This window comes from Prinia subflava, chromosome 6 (genome assembly GCF_021018805.1).
Source record: "Prinia subflava isolate CZ2003 ecotype Zambia chromosome 6, Cam_Psub_1.2, whole genome shotgun sequence".
Taxonomy (NCBI): Eukaryota; Metazoa; Chordata; class Aves; order Passeriformes; family Cisticolidae; genus Prinia; species Prinia subflava.
In genome coordinates, this window is record NC_086252.1 from 21,164,340 (window position 1) to 21,185,320 (window position 20,981).

The 20,981-nt window shown below is 34.4% G+C and overlaps 1 protein-coding gene across 2 annotated transcripts; it reads left to right on the forward strand.

Moving 5' to 3' along the window:
• Positions 1-563: 563 nt before the first annotated feature.
• On the forward strand, positions 564-20,558 carry SLC38A11 (solute carrier family 38 member 11). 2 transcript variants are annotated; one of them, XM_063399828.1, is made up of 10 exons: positions 564-638; positions 1,225-1,359; positions 3,004-3,069; positions 4,695-4,801; positions 4,962-5,041; positions 13,142-13,212; positions 14,023-14,184; positions 15,892-16,004; positions 16,675-16,806; positions 18,692-20,558. In XM_063399828.1, the coding sequence occupies exons 1-10, from the start codon at positions 578-580 to the stop codon at positions 18,935-18,937; spliced, it is 1,173 nt and encodes a 390-aa protein (XP_063255898.1). In that variant the 5' UTR covers positions 564-577; the 3' UTR covers positions 18,938-20,558. The 2 variants fall into 2 exon arrangements, with proteins under 2 accessions (XP_063255898.1, XP_063255899.1); XM_063399829.1 differs by lacking the exon at positions 3,004-3,069 and having other exon boundaries at positions 578-638.
• Positions 20,559-20,981: the final 423 nt, after the last annotated feature.

The following is a 20,981-nucleotide window of genomic DNA, read 5'->3' on the forward strand; positions in this document are numbered from 1 at the left end:
ATCCTTGTTCTCACCTAGTTTTCTCATGTATAATGTTTTCCTTGTCTTCCTGAAATAGGTGGAAACAGATGACCAAATAGCCCTCCTCAGTAAGCCCAGGAATAAAGGAGGAAACAGTGATCTGGCATCAGCTGGGTTTAACATTATTAATTCAATCATAGGATCAGGCATTATAGGTAAATCTGCTCCTCTTAACTATCCTGTATTCAGCCTTCTTTATTCATGCATGACTATCCAGCTTGGAGAATAGCAAAGATTTTTCTCTGTATTTATTTGCTTACTTTGCAAAAATGCAGAGGTGTCAGCTGAGACCACACCTCAGTGATAAATACCTCAGAGTCTCTTGGCCATAATGGTCAGAGACGTTGGGTGGGTGCTGACTGAACTTCATACTGAAACAATACTTTGTCCACTGAAAATTGTCTTTTTGAGGTTATTAACCATGCTGGTCCAATTTGGGAGATTACTAGCATTTTTTAAAATCTGAATTTTTCTTTACTTTGATTCTCACAAATAAATATTTGGAAAGAGTCTTCTAGAATCTCTCCTTTTCTGCTTTGCAGGATTGCCATATTCGATGAAGGAAGCTGGCTTTCCTCTAGGAATACTGCTTTTGTTTGTGGTTGCCTACATTACAGGTACTCTAAAGGCAGTTTCTGTTGTAAAAATAAAATTAGTCCTGCAATATTTTAGCTGATCTTGAGCTTAATGATACCTTAAACAAGTATATCTATGACAATAAAAATGATTTATTTTTTCCTTACCTCACTAATCCCTTGAGCAGATTAGTAAAAGTAGAGAATTACACTGTACAACACACAAAGCTGCTTTTTGACTGCATTTATTTTCATAAAGCCTTAGTTCCCTAGTCGAGGTAACATTTGAAAGAACATTCTTATTTGGGCCCTCATTATTACCTGTTTGAGTCCATTGTTTTTATCCTAATTAAGAGACTGAATATTGAGTGGATCTTTTTAAAAGGAGACAGCAGAATGAAAACCTTTGATTGTACTATGATTTTAAGTATTTTTCTGCCAATATACGCCTGTAGCTCCTGGGTTTGGTGGGTTAAAAGATTTTGAGGTTTCTGATATCTGCTCTTCCTAGTGCCACTGCTTTTCTTTTTACAAACTTCTTTTATTTTAGAGGAGTGAAAGAAGGTTAAAAGTAATCAAACACAAGTTGGCTCATATAATTTTTAACAGTAATTTTATATTTTGACAGATTACTCCATCATATTACTGATCAAAGGAGGAAACTTGTCCAGTACCAAAACCTATCAAGAGCTGGTCAAAAAAACATATGGTCTTGTAGGTTATCTAATCCTTTCAATTCTCCAGTTTTTATATCCGTTTATTGGTAAGATCGCATAAAATATAAATGTTAAGTTTTATAAGTAACAAGCTTTTTCACATTACTTCATTGTTTTACTGAATGAATATTAAGAACTGTATAAAGAATGTACTGTATGTGCTTCTTTGCCATTTAAAAAATAAATTTGTTGTGGCTTCTGAAGAATGACTGAGGACTAATGCAATGAATTGAAGGATCAGAATAATAGAAATGGACTAAAATGTAATAGTAGAGAAATTGGTGGTCAGATGTATAAAAATTAATGACAAAAGTAGCTAGAAAAACAGCAAAGGACATTCTTTTATAGGTTGAGTAGCAGAGCATAAAGCTGTAGAAACAAAGATGTATCTGAAACAAAAGGAAAATATGAATTTAGGAGTATACTGAATTAGTATTTTTTCAGAGATGCAATGTTACTTTAATTGGGGAAGCCACTGAAGGTCTTGCTGGATTATGTGCTGTCATTGCTCTTCAAAAGCATTAGTTCAGCCTCATACCCCACAAGGTACTAGGAAATTGGGCAGTCAAGACCCCTTTGAAGAGGAAATAGTAAATGAAAAAGAAGGTAATATCTGGGCAGGAATTTATTATACCAGAAGTTTGAAATAAAGTTATATTCTGAATCTGTTCCCTGCTGTAGCAATGTAATTAAATCAAATCTTAAATAGTCTTGATATTTTCACACATGGAGCTGCAAGGCATGATGACTTGAGATGTCAAGAGTCTGAACTTGGTGATCACACAGTCACAGATCAAAATTCCTAATTTGGGTCTGGCTACAGGTACCTGAGATTTTTAATGGCATCAAATTACTGTTACTGCAGGCAACAGTGTTGCACATTTAATTATACTCCTTTGTAAATTGACTACTCCATCAATAAAACAAAAAAAATTGTACAGGTCTCAGTCCTTACCGTAGAGCTATGGTTATGCTCTTGTATCTGTTTGAATTAATTTATATAAGTAGTGGTAATGACTTACAATTTCACAACACTGAATATTTATGTATAGTTAAGGTCAATACCTAAATATATGCTGTCTAAATGCAGAAGACCACAGGAGTGTATAATTATGTTTTGTATGTACATATATACATGTGCACAAATTTGCACACTCTTAGTGTAGAGTTAGATAAGAAAATATGAGTGTTAAGGCCACAGCACTTATTAATTAGAGGGAGGAATTGAAGTCCATATCTGATATCCTAATCTATTTTTTCCTTCTTTTTTCTGGTTTAAAGAGTTTGCTAGCTTTTTGCATGAGCTGGAAAGTCTTATGCATTTCATTGCAGAACTGATTATTAGGAGATTTACTAAATAGAAACAAGCATTTGAAAATAAACTGACAAAGAACTGCTATTTTGAAACAAACAGGTTTTTTTATCCTCTTCTGAAGTAACTTTATATGGCCACTTAGCACAATGGCCTTGGTTATCAGGCTGCATTATTGCTTAGGTTGTACCTGTTGAAAAAAGGAAGTGTTAAATAATTACATTTTTAAACCTGAAACTTATAAGTTGTTGCTGCTAGCCAGAATTCGTATTAGAGGGATAGTAACATATAATCCTGAAGTCTACAAAATTTGTGTATTCAGTGTTAATCAAATATTTTGCATATGACTTGTACTAACAAAAAACTTACTTTCTTTAAGCTATGATCAGTTACAACATAATAACAGGAGACACTTTAACGAAAGTTTTTCAGAGAATTCCTGGAGGTAAGATGCATTTAAAAATTTTAAGAATGGGGGATTATGTATTGGATAAAAGCATAGCAGAATTTTTCTGGAATTACCTGTAATTTTGCTTCTAAATTACTTTTAATTTTCCTTCAAATTAAGAACTTGAAGCATATGTCTATGAGTGGGGTTTTTTGAGTTTGGTTTTTTTTTTCTTTAATAAGCCTTTCCCAAATAAAAACTATGAATCCTAGTCCTTGGCTATCAGTGGACTCAGTGTCAGTGAAGAGACCAGATGTATTAGTATTTCAGTGAAATACTAAGCAAATAGAAGTGAGTCTTCCACAGTTGTGTATTTACAAGATTATTGGGTTTTGTAATTTTTTTAGATATTTCCTATAATAACAACAATTTAAATAGCGAACCTGTACTTCATCTAGTGAATAATTCTGGATAAGCTGCAAATAATATAATGAATGTAATGCTTTTTAACTCATACCCCCTTGTTTCCCTTCCTGTGCTCTTAATTTTTCACAGCAGCATCAGTGGAGCAATATGTGTACGTGTTTGATATCTACTTTAGCACAAAAGCAGCTAAGTTAAAACATTCTTCCCTGGGAAATTAAACTAGGAGAAAATATGTCTGTAATGAAGTGGAAATGCGTTTTTGTATGAACTGTTTCATTTCCACAGGAGAACTCTGATTTTCAGCATGTGAAACGCAAAAGGTGTGGATGTGGTTTTAATTGTCGCGCTCTGTTGTTCTGTAACACAGGTATTCACCTGATCAAATTGACAGTGACAGTGAATGCCTAATAATTTATATACAATATGACTTCTGTAATAGGGAGAATCCCCAGCGTGGCAGATCTTATTGCCTATCTGGTAGAATACCTGCCTGGAAGTAGGTGGGAAAGCATTATAATCTCCCAAAGAGAAGATGGGACAGAACACTGAGTTTTCCATGTCAATTGCCCGTCACTTTCCAGACATAATTATTATTCAAGTATTCATTCAAGCCAGTGATTTATGGTGGCCTCACTGAAACTTGGAAATGTTTTAAGTTGGCATTGGCTTGAAAAAACCCAGCAGTTATGCAAACAAATCCTACTGATTGCATGGAATATTATAACAGCATTGTTGCCTTCACATGGTAATCTACTTTGCAAGTGGAAGCTGGCTGATGGCAAGAAAGGAGGTGCACGAAAAAAGCCTCAGAATTAACTTATTTTTGGCTCTTTCTTAGAGAACAGTGCTATCCTAAACAGCACAATAATTGATGTCAACCCAGAGCATCAAAAAAATTTTGACTAAATGGCAGAAAGAAGTAGTAGAATTTTTTACTCGCAGTCTCCCAGTATTGACCCAGACAAGACGAAAGACATTAATACCAGTCTATATGGAGGAATCCAGGCTTTGCAATTTTGATTTAATATATCCCGTATGTTATGCATTTGGTTTGAATTTGCAGAATTCTTATGTTTATGCCCATGCCGTGCATGGCTTTCCAAGTGTTAGTTAATGCCTAATTTTCAGTGTTACTTAGCCTGAGTAAAGGGAATAAAAACTTGATCACCAACAGTTTTTTACTTCTAACCTTTCAAATGTAGCTAATCTTTTCCTCAAGTCATTCTCTTAAAGAAATAAATTATTTTCTTTTTTAGTTGGGCTGGATAATGTGCTTACCAACCGTCACTTCATCATTCTTCTTACCACCATCATCTTTACCTTACCTATATCTTTATATCGAGACATAGCAAAATTGGGAAAGGTAAATCATAACAGCAGTTGATTTTTGTTTGTTGTTCTGTATGCCATTGAAAATAAGTGCCAGTCATAGCTTCATGTAAATAGTTAACAAATGCATGATGTTCCTCAAAGGACAACCTTTCAGCAGCTTACTGACTGAAGTCATGTTTTTACCTTTATAGATCTCTCTTCTTTCTCTGATTCTGACCATTGTCATCCTGATTATTGTGATGGTGAGAACAGTAACCTTCAGTCCACAAGTGTGAGTATTCTTACACTTGCCACAAAGTGAGCTTTTGTTCATATATAATCTGTTATTTCACTATTGCACTTACTTGCATAGTTGTGGAACATGCCTGCTTCGTAACAGACAGATAATTGAAAAATCTCTGTCAACAGTAATACAAAATGAACAGCTAAATATACTTCATCCTTCATAGTTTTTTTTTCTCTATTGGGTATAAGCAAATCTAGAAAGTCTCAAAACACCTAGAGATAAACAAGAATTATGGATGACTAATAGCAGGTGGGTCCTAAATCAGCATGTGAGATTGCCTGTCATTTGAGATTTTTTTTTCCATCATCGTGAGACTGCCTATATTTACAATCTTAAAATAGCTACTATCTTAGGAATATTTCTTTTTCTGATAAGATAAATATAATAATTTCATAATAAAAATAAAAAACAAATACTGAGAATGTTTTAAAAATAATACAATAATAAAATCTTTATTTTGTCATTTGAGAAAACAACTATATAATATGAAAAACACTCAGAGCACTCATACTGTGAAAGTAGGATTTAACATTGGACTTTGGAGTGTTCAAGTTAATATAGTACATGTAAGTATGTGCTGTGACATTATTTTTTGATTATATTGCAAGAAAGTGTTACGAATTTATTATTTTTTCTTAAAGGCTGAGAAGGGCTGTTTTTTTCTCATCCTTTAAAAGTATGGATGTATTAATAAAGATGAAAATTCTGTTTCTGAATATGCTTTTTTGTTTATTGGAACAGGTACTTCTTACCTTTTGTTTATTGGAACATGGTACTTCTTACATTTCCCTAAGTAGAGTCTTCCACCAGGATTGTTTCATCAGTGTTAGGCACAGTTGTTCATTTGTATTACTGCTGTGATACATGGGTTAATTGCAGGGTATTCAGCTTTAATGGTAGCGAAATGCCTAGAATAGCAGTTTGTTAAGTTGTAGCAGATGATGTTGTCTATCATCCACAAAATCTCTCTCTCAGAACAGTGTGGAACTTCCCTCCCCACCATATTTGTGGAGCAGCATGTTTTTCACACCGAGTGTCAAAGGGGTATTTAAAGGTTAATCTCAAAAGTCCCTGTTAAAAAAGGAAGATGCTATATATAATACTTTCTGATAACCTTGTTACTATGGTAACATTTCTTCTCCGCAGTTGTGATGCACTGAAAAATATGGAATGCATGGTTTTATTTTTTATTACAGTACATGCTATTTGGTTTTTGAGTGATTTTTGAAGTTTTACTTTTTAATTTTTTTAGAGACTTCCATTTCTGCCTTTACACTTCTTGTTTTCAAAAATGCATCTAGCAAGTTGATAAACAGTTGGTAATTTTTTTTTCCTCACCAACATTCTGTTAATGTCTATTTTTACTATCTTTGCTATTTTTATTTTACAGTTAGACATAGACGTGTACTTTAGGTGTTAAAATTCTCTCCTATTTTGTTAGTTGTGTATTGGTAGGACTGGTTTTTTTTGCAATGAAAATAAAGAATACTGTTACATTTTAATATGGGTCTCATCATATTACAAGCGAAACAAGTGAATTAACACATTTACTGGGAATCCTTATTAAAATATAATAGAAGTCAGAGTTCCCAAAGAGATTTTTAAAAATCATTATTATGAAAGCACAGTCCTTGTATCTGTCATATAAGAAATGAATCTGTACAGTCCTGGATAAAGGCTTGATGCGGACAATTTTTTACAATATTTTTACAAGAATATTTAATCCCTACTACTATTATATGGCAGAACTGATTATGTGCCTGCCATTGATGACAGGTGATTGCCAAGAACAAACTAGACAATTCCATGGTTTCCCATTCCAATCCTTAACTAGCCTTTTCTTATGAATTCTTCCTAAATGTCTATGACTCCATTTCATATTTGGTTGTTTTTTGCCCTAACCACAGTGGATATGGACAGCAAACTGTTTATGCTTTTTCAAGTGCTTGAAAAACACCTGTAAAAAAAAAGCTGTAATTTGTCCCCCTTTGGAGGTCCAGCTTACAGAGTAAACAAGCACAGTTCCTTTAAGGTTTCTCTTTTTGTCGTTTCCTGTGCTTCTAATAGTGCTCAATGTCTGCCTGAAGTTTTCTGCAAATTAAATATGGTGCCCCACCTGCCTTGGATATTCCCTCTGAGGAGTAGAGAAGAAAGATTGATGTATCTTAAATGCAAAGTGTTGTAAGGTCCATTTCAATTGTATCCCTTGAGAACTGCCATGCCTCTGTTTATGTAACCTAGTTTGATGTTAGCCTCTTTGGAAAATAGCATGGTCTCATGCATGTGCCTTGAATTTGCAGTCTAGTAGAACTACCAAGCATGAGGTACTCTGCAGAACTGTTTGCGGGTGAATTTTCCTTTCTTTGATACTCTTCTCATGAAGTTTGGGACTTTTTTTCTTTGTTTTTTTTTCCCTGCCTTGTTCTTTTGAAGCCTTTTTATCCTCTGCATAACTGTAAAATTTGTCATAACAGAATTGAATGCTGCTTTATCAGATGATTTCTTCATTTACCAAAATATTTGTGATTTTTCTTTTTTCCTCCCATTCCCTAGCGTGACTGTGTTAATTGCACATTTCATGCTGCCCATTAAAGACACTTTTTGCTTCTTGTTCCATCATTTGAGTTATTGTGGAATACATTCAAAATACTGGACTCATGTCCAGTTCCACTGGAATCCCATTTTGATATCTTCCCGCTTTGATAATTACTTTCTGAGTAGTAATCAGTTTTCATTTACCTTTAGATTTTTCAAAGTGAATACTTCTTCCCTTTGAGAGGTACAAGATCATTATGTGGAACTGAAAAATTTTCTTGCTTAAATGCAGTCCATGCTCTAGTTGAAAATTAAATATTACTTGGACAACAAAGCAATAGAGGATATTTTCTGCAATAATATGGAACTTTCTGCAATGTTTTAGACCATCAGAGAAACAACAAGATTGTTACTATTTTAAACAAGAATTACAAGGTTCTGAATGTTGCGTCTTTTTATTTGCTTTGGGTATAGGACAGGTTGTCCAAGGACATTTTAGGAATGTTATTGTTACATTCTCATGAGAAAAACAAAATGTATTGAAGATGCAGGATTACTTGGTTTAATTTATTTCCTCTTACGACAAATATAAAACTGAGATACTTTTTTTTTCAGTTTTGGTTTTGATAACTATCATCCATATGATTATTGTTAACTGAATGATACAATAAACCTGCAGATAGAATCCAGTGTTCTGGATTATTAAGAGTTCATTCTCAGTATTTTAAGATGTTGGATAAAAATACATTTTGACCTGATCTTTATTCCCATTTGCTTATGGGTGGTTATTTACTTACTGTGATCAGAAAAAATAGGTAAGAATTAACTCAGACTGTAAAGTGCAGCATGTTAATACTGCATGGAATAACTTCATGCTTTAAAACCTGAAACTAACATTCCTTGCTTTAAAAAGAAATATTTTATGTAGGTTACAAAGAGAGATCATTTTAATTTGGTGTTCTTTAGCAAGAATGTTATGATGTCAGTGTCTCCATAATACATAAATGTCTATGAAAAACTTCAAGAGCATCTGCTACACATAAAGAGGATATGGGAATTATTCAACTGGCAGCTGATCACAGGGATAAAACACTGAGGCTCAGGAAAAAACTTGAAAGTAAAAAGTTGATTCTTTCCTTCATATAAAAAAAATCCAGTAGTAAGCAAAGGTAAACTTTAGTGTGTGATGAAATTAAAAAATCCCAACTAAGCTACTTTATATTTATGGAACTGTTAAGTAATTCATTAAGGAAGAAAGAAGAGCAGAAGTAGCTGTATCTACAGTTGGGCTGACATAACATAAGCTTTGCCTTGTCTGTGTCCTTTCACAAGATGACTTTGATTAATATAAAATCCAAGCCTAATGTGAGCTCTACTCATTTTCCTTCCACTATATTGATTAAAGTTATATTCAGCATCTATGAACTTTTCAGTATTTTTAAACTTCTAAAGTTCAAAAAGACCTAGAAAGGTATTTTACCTTAGAATAGAATTAAATTGAAATGTTGCAATAATTCCCTAAATGTTTAAATCATTGAATGAAACCTGAATGAGTCTGTGAGATGATTCTGGATTATATTAACTGCTGGTTTGCACCTAAACTTGGCAATTTGACCCTGATCTCCAATCCAAAATGATGGAAATATTTTGCTCATTACAACATGTAGCTCCCCTGTCAAAAAACTGACTTTGTTCCTCTCTAGAAATTGCCTTTCTTTTTTCAAGTCAGTGTTTCATAGCCACAAGCTGGTTGACATCAGGGATATTTATTTCTCTTGCCTTCATTAAAGATGTTTTGTTTCTCATGCACTCTTCTGCTGCAGCATTTTTGTATAAATGACAGAAAAGATTTTTGTATTGCATTGATTTTATGATGGGGACTATTATGCTGCAAGTGTTTTACAAGAAGTAAAAGATAGGCCATCTTAGACTGCCAAACAGATTTGCCCAACTATTACTCATGATCTGGATGCTTGCCCTGTTAGGATGTTGTATCCTTTGCCTGGTTCATTTTTTTCTGCTCAATTTCCCTGTTCTTGGGTAGATAAACGTGAATATTTTCAAAACTTTTTAGAACTCATTATGTTAATTATGGTATATTTTCACTTGCATATACTGAAGTCTGAGTAAAGCATTATTTTCCTAGTCTCTGGTCCTTTTCATTGCTAGGCCTTACTTCCTACAGTCTGTCTTGATTTTGTCTTAGTTTCAGCTAAGATTTTTCCTGTATGGGAGCTCCCTTAAACTGTCTTTTTACTTAATCTTTTACTATTTTCTCCCAAGAACTGCAGGTAAATTACATCTCAGGTTTCACTTTGTGTTTCAGCTTCTACTATATATGATAAACAGTACAGCTGTCAGCAAGTGCATGTAGTTCAAAAATTTATTTCTTCTTTCTGCTTTTCATTGTTTCATCTAACTAGTACTTCAGCATGAAAAAACTTCATGTTCATGCAGGCATAGCCTATGCTTTTATACACTGAATGAGAAGCATAGAGCTAGCTGGTTTTGTCATTCCCAGATTTTCACAGTTAATGCTCTTCTTGTATAAGCAGCAGTTAAAATCTTCCCCTAGTAACTCCTAACAAGAATGTAGGTCAGAACAAAGGTCCCCTCAAAAAAAAAAAAAAAAAAAAAAAAACAAACAAACAAACAAACAAACAAAAAAAAAACCCAAAACAAACCCACACCACATCTGAACAGTAGCAGCAGTATTGAAAAACCACAAGTTATCCTGTATTCTTGTGATATTCATTCAGTGTATGTATGCATCTGCCCACAGAGATGCATATATTTATATCAATGTGTGTGTGTTTACTTTGACAGATGATGTTTCCATGCTGCCCTTTGACTTGTGAGTGATTTTATGTGACTGTTCACTATATGGCTCTTCCATAACTAACACCTACTGTTTTCTCTTTCTGAGAAGTCTTTCTATGAAGTCTTATTTTATACAGACACTTTTATGTCACCTGCGCCCTTTCCCATGTGCTTTTCCTAAGTCTGTGTGTTCTGCAGACTGAACTTGAGGTAACTTCTTATTTATGTGATCACAGCTCTAGAACTGTTGACTCTCAGTTCCAACCACTCAGAAGTGAAATTTCTGGCTGTGTGCTTTCACTGCATGAGATTTTCACAATATGAAAATGTTTTTCAAAGCACATGCAGCAGTGTATGAATTACTGAAGAAAACAGCACATCTGTGCCAGTATACATTGTAGGACATTACAAGCTGCTGGTAGTGTTCAAATCAGGGATCTGAAATTCTTCCTCTATTCTGCAACTAGAATGGAAGGAATTTATCTTCTTAGGCTGCTAAATAAGCAGGATTTTGTTCTTTTGGATTTTTCCCCCAAATAATACTCCTAATCTGATTTGTCGTTCATTGGTAAAGCAAAGCAATATCTTGGTCTTTTGCGTATTGCTAGTGCATAAGCTAGCTCTGTGCAAGGGGAAAACCAGCTCCTGTGACTTGGGTTTTTTTTAATTAATTTGCCACTTTATTAAAAAATGTTTCAAGTGAAATGAATGTGCTTTCTGAATTCCCTTTTTAAATCCGTATTTGTGGGAGCTCATAATATAGCATTGCTCAGGATGTACCATTTTCACGGAAATTAAATGTGTTTCAGGCAAAAACACTATTTCTGTACATTTAAAAATATTTTGATTTATAAGGCATTAGATAATCTAACTTAATTACTACTGGGAAAGAGTCAAAGAAAACTGATAAATTCTGCTGTCAAAGTAAAACATAAAACAGATTTTCACTTCATATGTTTATTATCAAAGCTGACCTCTAGTGGTTACAGAATGGAGCAAATGTAGTGTTAGCTTCCTTTATACTCTTTTTATTTTGAAATACTACTTTTTTGCAATCAGATGTGAATGCTTTCCTGGAAAATGTTACATTCAGAGTTATTAATATTAATTTTCAAGACACATCTCTAGGAGTAGTGATTTCAAATCAGTGGCACTATACTATTAAGGGAGCTTATATAAGGAACAACAGTAGCTATAGAGAGTCAGAACTCATATTTCTCAAGACAAATACCAGATAGCTCTGTTTCATCCATAGTACTTTACATCTACTTGCTGAGTCTGAGGATGTTTTAGGAGGGCTATATTCAGCTGCTTAAGGCTCGAAGCAGTATGTTACAGCAGTTCAAGACAATGTACTGTACCTGAGGACAAAGAAAGGGAACTTGATTTGATGTTCAAGTTCTGTTAACTTCAAAAGCAAGCTTGGCAACCACAGCTTAAGAGCTGAAAAGCTGCTCTAAGTCTGAACCAAATGTATTAGGTACTTTAAGTCTGGGTTTTATTAACATGGAAAAAGAAGGACTGACTATTTGAACTCAAGAAATAGTAAGATATGAGTTCTGAAAGAGGAAACTGCAACTTTTTTTACCTTTTTTTATTATTACTTTTATTTTAATCTGTTTATTTTTAGGGGCTGGAGGTGTAATTTAAACATTTGAAACCAATGAAACCTGGCATAGCATATGCTACTGCAGCTGTCAAAACCAGCGGGAGGGAGAGATCACCAAAGAAAGGGAGAGAGAAAGGTGCCATTGTCACCTTCACAGAACTGGCCTGAGTGCCATACTGCTTCCTAGGGCAGTAGGAAAAGAGCATCTTAAGGCCTCAGGTGGCAGCAGCTTTCCCTCTAAATAAAAACAGAGCAATCAAGGTTAGCAGTAGCCAACTTTTTAAGAGCGAGCTTCTCTGGATTGGTTTTCATTGTCTATGCTTTAATATTACAAATTCAATATTTAACTAGCTTATGAATTTCATTGATGGTTTTAGCAAATTGTATTTCTGGAAAAGGATGTTTTGTGTCCTTTTTTCATTTTGGCTCTTTATTCCAAGATGAATTTCATGCAGTAAATGGTTTTTAACAAAGTTTTCTCCTACTCTAAGCATTGCAATTACCACAAGTCCAAATCTGTGAGCATATCCTGGAGGAGGAGGTGTGGGGAATATTATATTCTTGCCTGCCTGTAAAAGTCTCCATGTACTCTCTTACAATTTTTTTATGTTTTGGGAAGTAGCAGAATCTCTTTAGTATGAGGAACTATGAGGAATTATGTTGGAAGAGATGTGAAGAAAGGCAAACTCCCTCACTTGATTTGTAGCCTAGTAAAATGGTATCCCTAGACTGCATGGATTACATGTTTAAATTCAAGGGTAGAAATTGCCGCTAAATAGTCAGAGAACATTTTCAGTTGAGATAATCTTAGTCAGAATCAGTAACAGCTTTTACCTTCTGTGTTGCTGTTTCTTGGTATATGCTGACTTGAAGACTTTATTCACAAAACTGAAACAGGCTGATATTTTTGACAGTAAACAATGGTTACAGAAATATTTGAATCGAAACAAGGGAGATGAGATAGGTATTGCGCTGTGTTCAGCTTGTTGATAAACACTGGGGCTATTTCAGAGAGTTCTGGAGATTTGTCTAGCAGCAATTCTGTATTACAGCATATTACTTGAGTCATTTTAATAACTGATAATTGAAAAGAGGGTAATCTATTTAAATGTCTATTTTAGACCCAAATCAGAAAATGCATGGATATTTGCAAAATCAAATGCAGTACAAGCCATTGGGGTGATGTCATTTGGTAAGTGTTTTTTGCTGTTAAGGTTTTTTTCCAATATTAAGATCAATTGTAAGAAACTATTTAATATTTCGAACCAAGAATTATTTTTTTAATATTCACGTTAAGCTGGTGTAGAAAAAAAAAAGGAATTGAATGATCCATGTGAATGTCATTGTTATTGTGTAAGATTAAGCTCATCCATTGTCCATTTGGTCTTAGAGGCTTGCCATTGTAGCAGACAGTGCGCACGTGAGTCCAGGTTATCCTAAAGCCCTGCAACAGTGGGTTCATCTAACTGATAAACTGAGGGGCCTGGGATCATTCTGCATTCCCTTGGGTAACCTCTAACAGCAAAGTCCTCATTGTGAAGTCTGTTCCTGCCTGCAGGGTCTGGTATATTATTTCTTGTTAATGTTGTGATAATCTGAGGCTTCCCAATGACTGCTGCTGCCTAGAATGGATGCCATATGAAGTCCAAAAGGAGCAAATGGCTCTATAGATTGTAAAAAAAGAAAAAAAAAAACAACTTCTCAAATCTGCTGCTGGGTTCTTAAGTATAAGAAGAGCAGAAAGAGGAAATAGCTTTGGAATGGAGATGTGGAGGGTGGGAAATGGCATAACATTTAAGGATAATGCAATCAGAATCATCTTGGGATGAATATAAACCTTCATCAAATCAACTAAGCAAGCAAAGGTTCAAGCCATGCACCTTTGCCACTCATTGCAAGATTAGTGTTTGTATTTAATAGCGAGTGGATTCAAAGTGTGCTGTGTCTCTATGCATTTATGCATGAATTCATACATTTGCTATAACTGTCATGTGTGTTTCAGCATTTGTCTGCCACCATAACAGCTTTTTAATATATGGGTCTCTGGAAGAACCCACTTTAAAGAATTGGTCTCAAGTCACACATATGTCTGTGACCCTTGCTCTTATCATCAGTGTAGTGTTCGCTGCCTGTGGATATATGACTTTTACAGGATACACAGAAGGTAAACTGCTTGATCCCTCAATTTTGGTGCTTGCTATAATCCTTACACTTTGCCTTTCTGTCTGATTTTTTTTTTCCTGTAAACATCTTGGTGACTGTAAAAATGCAAGAATCATAGTAAATTTGGGCAGAAATAGGACATTCCTCATAGTTACCGAACAACCAAAACAGGATCCAAAAATGCTATGTGCTAATAACTGTCAGATTCTTAAGCATAAGCCTCACCAGTGGAAGTCCCCTTTAAATAATTCCATCATTAAAACACTTTGAAGACCACACAGCTATGATTTATCCACATGGTCCAGCAGCAGAGAGCAGTAAGGAAAAAAATGTCTTGCAGGGTATCTGGTATATATCTGTGTATATTTTCTTACCTTTTTTCCTCTTTGTACTAATACAGCATCCTAGAGTTAGAGATATTTCCTATCTTTGCAACAGCTGCTCTGCTGTTACAATTCCTAGTGTCCCCTCTGTGGGGGACATGTTGCATCATGTTGCATATTTAACATGATTTTGTCAAAGTGAAAAATATAAGTTCATAAGAACAAGGTGTAAGTTGGTTTCGGTGCACTACTTTCTTCAAAGAAAATACATATTTCATAAGCAAGCATATTTTCTGTTACTTAATAGTGACATTCTGGATTGTAGGAGGAGGCTTCCAAGCTTCTTCCTTTTCTGATGAGCAGCAGCATTTAGTTGAGAACAGAGAAACTGTAGGGTGGGGACTCCTGGTTTATCTGTCCTTTTTTCCAGCCTCTAGTGCTTACTCCAGCAGAATAAGTTGCTGTTGTAGATGTACTTAGACATGTAGATGTCCTACATGTAGATGTTGTAGACAGAATGCAGCCTGGCTGAGAACTTTCAGGTACAGAAAGCTTTGCCTGCAGCTCCTCCTCAGCTTATGACTCTTGTGTTAGCAGGTTCCATCTCACCTTCTGTCTCCCCATCAAAATCTTCTGGCTGTTTAAAGCTCCTTATTGCTTCTTCAATGCCATTGTGAGCCCTGAAGTAGTAAATCATGAGACAGTATTGTAATGGCATAAAAGAGAACTGTTAGATAGTCTTGTCACTGTCTTGCAGTATCTCTTGTGCCTCAGAGATCATTATTACAGACTCTTTGTGATAAACACCAAGCAAGATGATTTGAATTTTAGAGTGATGCTTTTGTTTTTAGATACGGAAGGTTTGCTAGGTAATAATCCATATGTTTATAATGGGTTTTTGGGGTCAGAATACTTGAAATTCTTCTCTTCAGCTTATTAGCTGTGATTAGATACTGTCAAGGAAATGCAGTTCTCCACAGGTAACTTACCCTTTTTATGTAATTGTTGTTCTAGGATTTTTTAGGGAAAATATGTCTTTTACACATAAGCTTTCTTTCTGAATCTGTCACATACTTATTTAATCAGATATCAGCATCTCATACAAAATCTGTGTTACAGGGAAGATAACAGGTGACAAACTCTGATATGTATATTTTAAAATATTTTTGAAGATAAATGCTACTTGAGGTAAATACACTGCTACCAGCAGGATTAGCTGAAAGTTGCTCCTGGACATAAATTGTAACTAATTTCTATTTGCATATCAGAAGAAGGGATCAGAAAAATCTCAGTTACTTCAGTAACTCCAGTAAACTGCACTTCAAGTTGCAAATATAGGTAAATGATGTGAAGTTCAAGCTAATTGGTGTTTTGCTGTACCTCAGGAGATATATTTGAAAACTACTGCAGAGACGACAACCTTGCTACATTTGGCAGGTTTTGTTATGGAGTTACTGTAATTCTGACCTTCCCCCTTGAATGTTTTGTGACCAGAGAGGTAAGAATTTATTACATTTCCCCTTTCACACTGCTTTTTATATATTAATAATATTCTCACATTATTAATACATATTGTAGCTGAAGTCTATGGTTGATATGTGATAAATAGCATCATATTTTATCCTGCTATATGCAATAAGTATGGGGGACTAGCTGTACTGTTTAGACACTGGCCATATCATATTGTTTTACATTTATTATAATATTATGCAACATTATATTAATAATTACTTAATAGTGTCAGGACTGCTTAAAATTCCAAGTTTGGCATAAATGACACTGCTGTTACTGTGTTGAGAGTAGCCAAAAGTATGTACTTTGCATTCTTAATAGTTTTGTTTTTTAGAAGTATCTCCGTCTAGGAAGTCCATCAATTCAATAAATAATTTTAAGTGGATTTATTCTGTAATGGGCAAATGAGAAAAGAGTAAATCCTAAAATTCTACATGTATAACTAAGTCAGTTTGGCAAGTGTTCTGCAATTTTAGTAATGACTGTTATGGGTTATTTTTGGAAGCAGATGGAGGTGTTTTCTTGAAGCAAGGTAAGTAAAATTCAGCCAGTGTATTTTCACCCATTCCTTTAGTTTCCTAAGATTATAAGGTTTGGAGTAAGCTTTGATATCATAAGGAGAAAAAACAAGGTTTAAAATTGTGGTTCTGTTTCAGGTGATTGCCAATGTGTTTTTCCATGGGAACCTCTCAACAGTTTTCCATGTTTTTGTGACCATAGTTATCATTGCTGTGGCGACTGGTGTATCATTAGCGTATGATTGCCTTGGAATAGTTTTAGAGCTGAATGTAAGTGAACCTGTGTACTCTTTTATTTTATTAAATCACTTATTAATAAATTGGAACTTTGTAAAATCCACAGCCCTACTGAAAATCTTACATAATTTGACATAGTCAGAGGTAGTGTTAGAAGAAGGAATTACTGCTTCAAAAACAGATAACTAAAGCTGAAAGGAAGTTCAAGAAGTAAAATTCAGATGGCTGGGGGAGGGAGGTTTAGAACAGTTTGTAGATAAGGCAAGTGGCTATGACTTACAAAATGTGTTTAAGCCACAGCAGAAATCACTAAAATACTCATTGAAACTTTATAATGGTATTGAATTTACCATTTCTTTCTCTAGTCCCTGCTTCTGATTAAGTTGGCAAATTACTAACACTGGGGCAGATTGTAGTGATTGCCTTGTGCCAAAGGAGCAAAAAACAAAGAGGGAGGTAGAAAGAAAGAACCAGCAGTAGCTTGACCAGAGATGGTCACTGGAAATACACAATTCCCTCAAAAGCAAGCATTCCATCAGTGCAGTGGTTTTTTTCCTAAGCAATTAGTCAGTAGTCAAGCTGATAGCTTGATTCAGTTACACATAGTTGACAGCCGGGCATTTGCATGGGTAGCTCCTATCTTAGGTTTTGGTTTTTTTTTTCCTTTTTAAGAGAGAATTTGACAATACAGCTGTAGGTATTTATTGGATGTAATAGTTATGCCCAGAAAGATTGTTCAGTCTTGATATCCAGTAGGGAAAAATGAATAGATATTTACGTGTGAAAGAAAGATGATCTGTCTTTTCAGCTGACTTTCTGTCCAGCAGAAGAGCTGTCTTTTGGCTCTTCATCACAGATGGCATTTGCAACTCTTTCTCTGATCCTGCTTAATCTTTCCCTACTTTCTGGTTTTAGAACCAAACTTAAGCCATTGTGTTTGCCCAGTGGCAATTCCCCAGGGAAAACTGTTGAGTCATATGAGAGTCAAAGGGCCACAGAGTTTGTTATTCTTTTACTGGGATGCTGGTTTGAGTTACTTCACAGACCTAAATCTCAATTTTCATGGGGAAGATACTTTGTGCTCGTACCTGTTTCTGATGTCTAAAATTATCACTGTTAACAGGTTCTACCATACAAATATCGGGACTTTTGTACAAATGATGATGTAGAGTTATTACTTACGCTGGATTACTATCTCACCATAATTAAATTGAAACATAGTGTTAGTTAAGTATGTAACAGACATTCAAAATTTCTACACAAAATACACAAATTTCTACTGCTAATCTGCAGTGGCTTTACTATAAAAAGAATTTTTAAAAGTGCTTTTTGTTTGTCTCTTTCTAAGAGAGCATTTAAAGATGAGCTGAATTTTTAGTGAGAGGAAAGGTCTCTTTCAAAAGGATCTTTGCATTCATGGGGAAGTCAACCTAAATCAGCTTATAAATGTCAAAACTGATCAGAATTCTTCAAACTGCTACATGATGCTTCCACTTTTCAAAAAAAAAATTATTTCTTTTAAAGCCAGTGTTATATCTAAAATCTTCCATGGAATTATCTGAAATATTTTAATTCAGTTCAGGTATTGAAGAACTATATTTGGACTTTATCTCTTAAACTAAGAAACTTTGGGTAATAAGATTTAATGCTTCTTGCAAAGTTAAAATATTCTGTATTAGCAAAGCAAAAGCATTTAAATAAATCTGAATTATTTTAAATAGTTTAACAGATATTCTTGCATATTATTTGGGACTTTGAAAAAAATGTTTTCTTATAGCAACATGGGAAAAGGCCTTTATCCTCTGTTTTTACTGTTACATCAGTCTAATCACAAGTGTTTAAAAATTTAGTTTTTTGTTCTTCACATGTAAATAAACATGCTTATGAGGTTTTTTCTATTGCTCTTTCCCACACACAGGGAGTTCTGAGTGCTACCCCGCTTGTTTTTATCATCCCATCAGCGTGTTACCTAAAGCTGTCCAAGGAGCGGTGGAACCATTCAGATAACCTCATATCCTGCCTGATTCTTGTTCTTGGTGTGCTAGTGATGGCAGTTGGGTTTGTCATGACTGTCTTGCATCCCCAGGAATGTAGCCATGGAAAAGAAATGTTCTACTGCTCCCCTAGTAATGTTTCTTTACAGAACAGCACTCTTCCACCATAGGTACCACACAAACCTCCAGACTAGATCAGGCACATCTCATAGTCAACCACACGTGCCAGTTTAAAGGAGAGTGAAACGAAGATTTTTCATGTTTTGAGATGCACTAAGAATTTTAAACTGTACAACTCTATTTATGTACTTGATTATGTTGCCATCCTTCTTCAGGTAAGACTTCAGTTTTAACTGTTGAAGCACAAACACACTCAGAGGTGCCTTTCAGTAGACATTACTTGAATAACTTGCAAGCCTACCAAAAAGATTACATTTTTTAAACTTAGTCTGCAATGCTGTTTAAAAGCTATAAATTAAATGTTTTGGAATATAAACGTTTCCCATGTTTCATTGATTTAACTTAGGCTTTACTAATTTTATAATCTTTGATTATATTTATTAGGACACTACAGTATTGGGTTTTTTGAAGTCCTGAGAAAAAATATGTCAGGTTCTCTGTGTATTACAGTTCTGCTATTAAATCAAAAGACCCTTATTAATTCTTTGATTTTGCTATAGCTGTCCTTTCGACCTGAAAGCTTCCCTTTTACTGGATCTTGAGTCAAAGGAAATTTTGTATTCTGACTGAACTGTGACTGATACAATTTAATTATAACTGTTACAATATGTGGTCTTGTAATTGAAAGATAGTGCACGAATAAATCCACAAGAGTGGATTTAAAAAGATTCAACTAGGCAGTCTTTGTAAAAATTTCAAGATTGACAAAGAAGGAAATTACATTGCAGCTCAATTCTTGCATTTATAATCTTATTCATTATTTCTGAAACTGAATTGAAACTAACATTCTAAACCTAATTACCATTCTAGTCCTCTGTTTCTTTTCAGTATATGACTAATGATTTTATCATGGTTTCTCAAATTTTGGTGATTTTTTATGTTTTCCAAAATTCATTTAACAGCAAGGAGTCATGTATGTATATGTATAAATATACACATATACATAAGTATATGTAAAAATAGACTCGTGCCTATGGAATAGGACTAATTTGAGGTTGAGTAATATGAGTATGCTCAGTCATATCAATGCTGTCATTTTGAAAATGTTTTGTTACTAAATCAAAATGTGTACTTGAGTTAATTTTTGTTTTATTGTGGTCCTTGTGGTTCCTCATGCCAACTAGATGTGTAATGCTACTTCATTTTTATGCTGCTTAATGGGAATGGGTTTTGCCTTCATCTGGCATGACAAAGACTGTGTCATTCAGGTGTTCCAGTTAAATAGATCTGTGAGCAAGGGTCACTAGATGGTAATAATACTTGTAAGAAAAACACACTTTTTGAAAGTAGTGCTTCCAAAATAAATGCTTTAAATATTACTGGGGTTTTTGTTGTTTCTTTGGGTGTTTTTTTAAGTTGCAAGGCAATTAGAGACAAGTGTGAGTATTACTCTGCTTTTGTTTCTCTACATAGTGTCAACTTTGAGGGTGATAATTTATTTGTTCTCCAGGTAGCTGATACTGTTCACAGAGAATATTTCTCACTAGTTTAGATTCAGTAATAGCTGATTTTGTCTTAGTTGTGAGTGAATCGTTACTGAATAGATTCACTTTCTTCTATGCCAAATGGAATTAAACTCAAATATTTCCCTGTGACAGCTAATGAGTTCTTTTTGATCAATCATATTTATTTCATGCTTTGTTGTTCTTTTTTTTCTGATTTTTTTAAACTTTTGAAGTATGTTACCTTGTTTAAGGTATTAATTATAAACTATGTTTGCTATAGACTGTCAATGGAATAATTTCCATTTCATTCTACTGAGTCTGTGTTGTTACTAAATCATGTTTACATGTCCTTTATGAAGGATGAGTCTTTCTATGCTTTTCTACTTTATAAATGAAAATGTAAAGGTTTTTTTTCACTGTTCTTTTTACTTTTTGAAGTCTAAAGTCTGAAGTAGTAATGGTCAGTTAAATGTTTTCATTGCTGCTAAATCTTCTCTTGCTCTTAGAAGCTTCTTTTGCCAAAATTAATGGAATTAATGTTATCATAGGCTCAGCAGTTTTCATTCCTGAATTTCCCAGGTGATGACCA

Coding starts and splice junctions, on each gene's coding strand:
- SLC38A11 (XM_063399828.1), top strand. CDS start 578: ATGAAGGAAGCTGGCTTTCCTCTAGGAATACTGCTTTTGTTTGTGGTT. Junction 3,070..4,694: donor TTTTCAGAGAATTCCTGGAG/GTAAGATGCATT, acceptor TTTCTTTTTTAG/TTGGGCTGGATAATGTGCTT. Junction 16,807..18,691: donor GAATAGTTTTAGAGCTGAAT/GTAAGTGAACCT, acceptor TCCCACACACAG/GGAGTTCTGAGTGCTACCCC.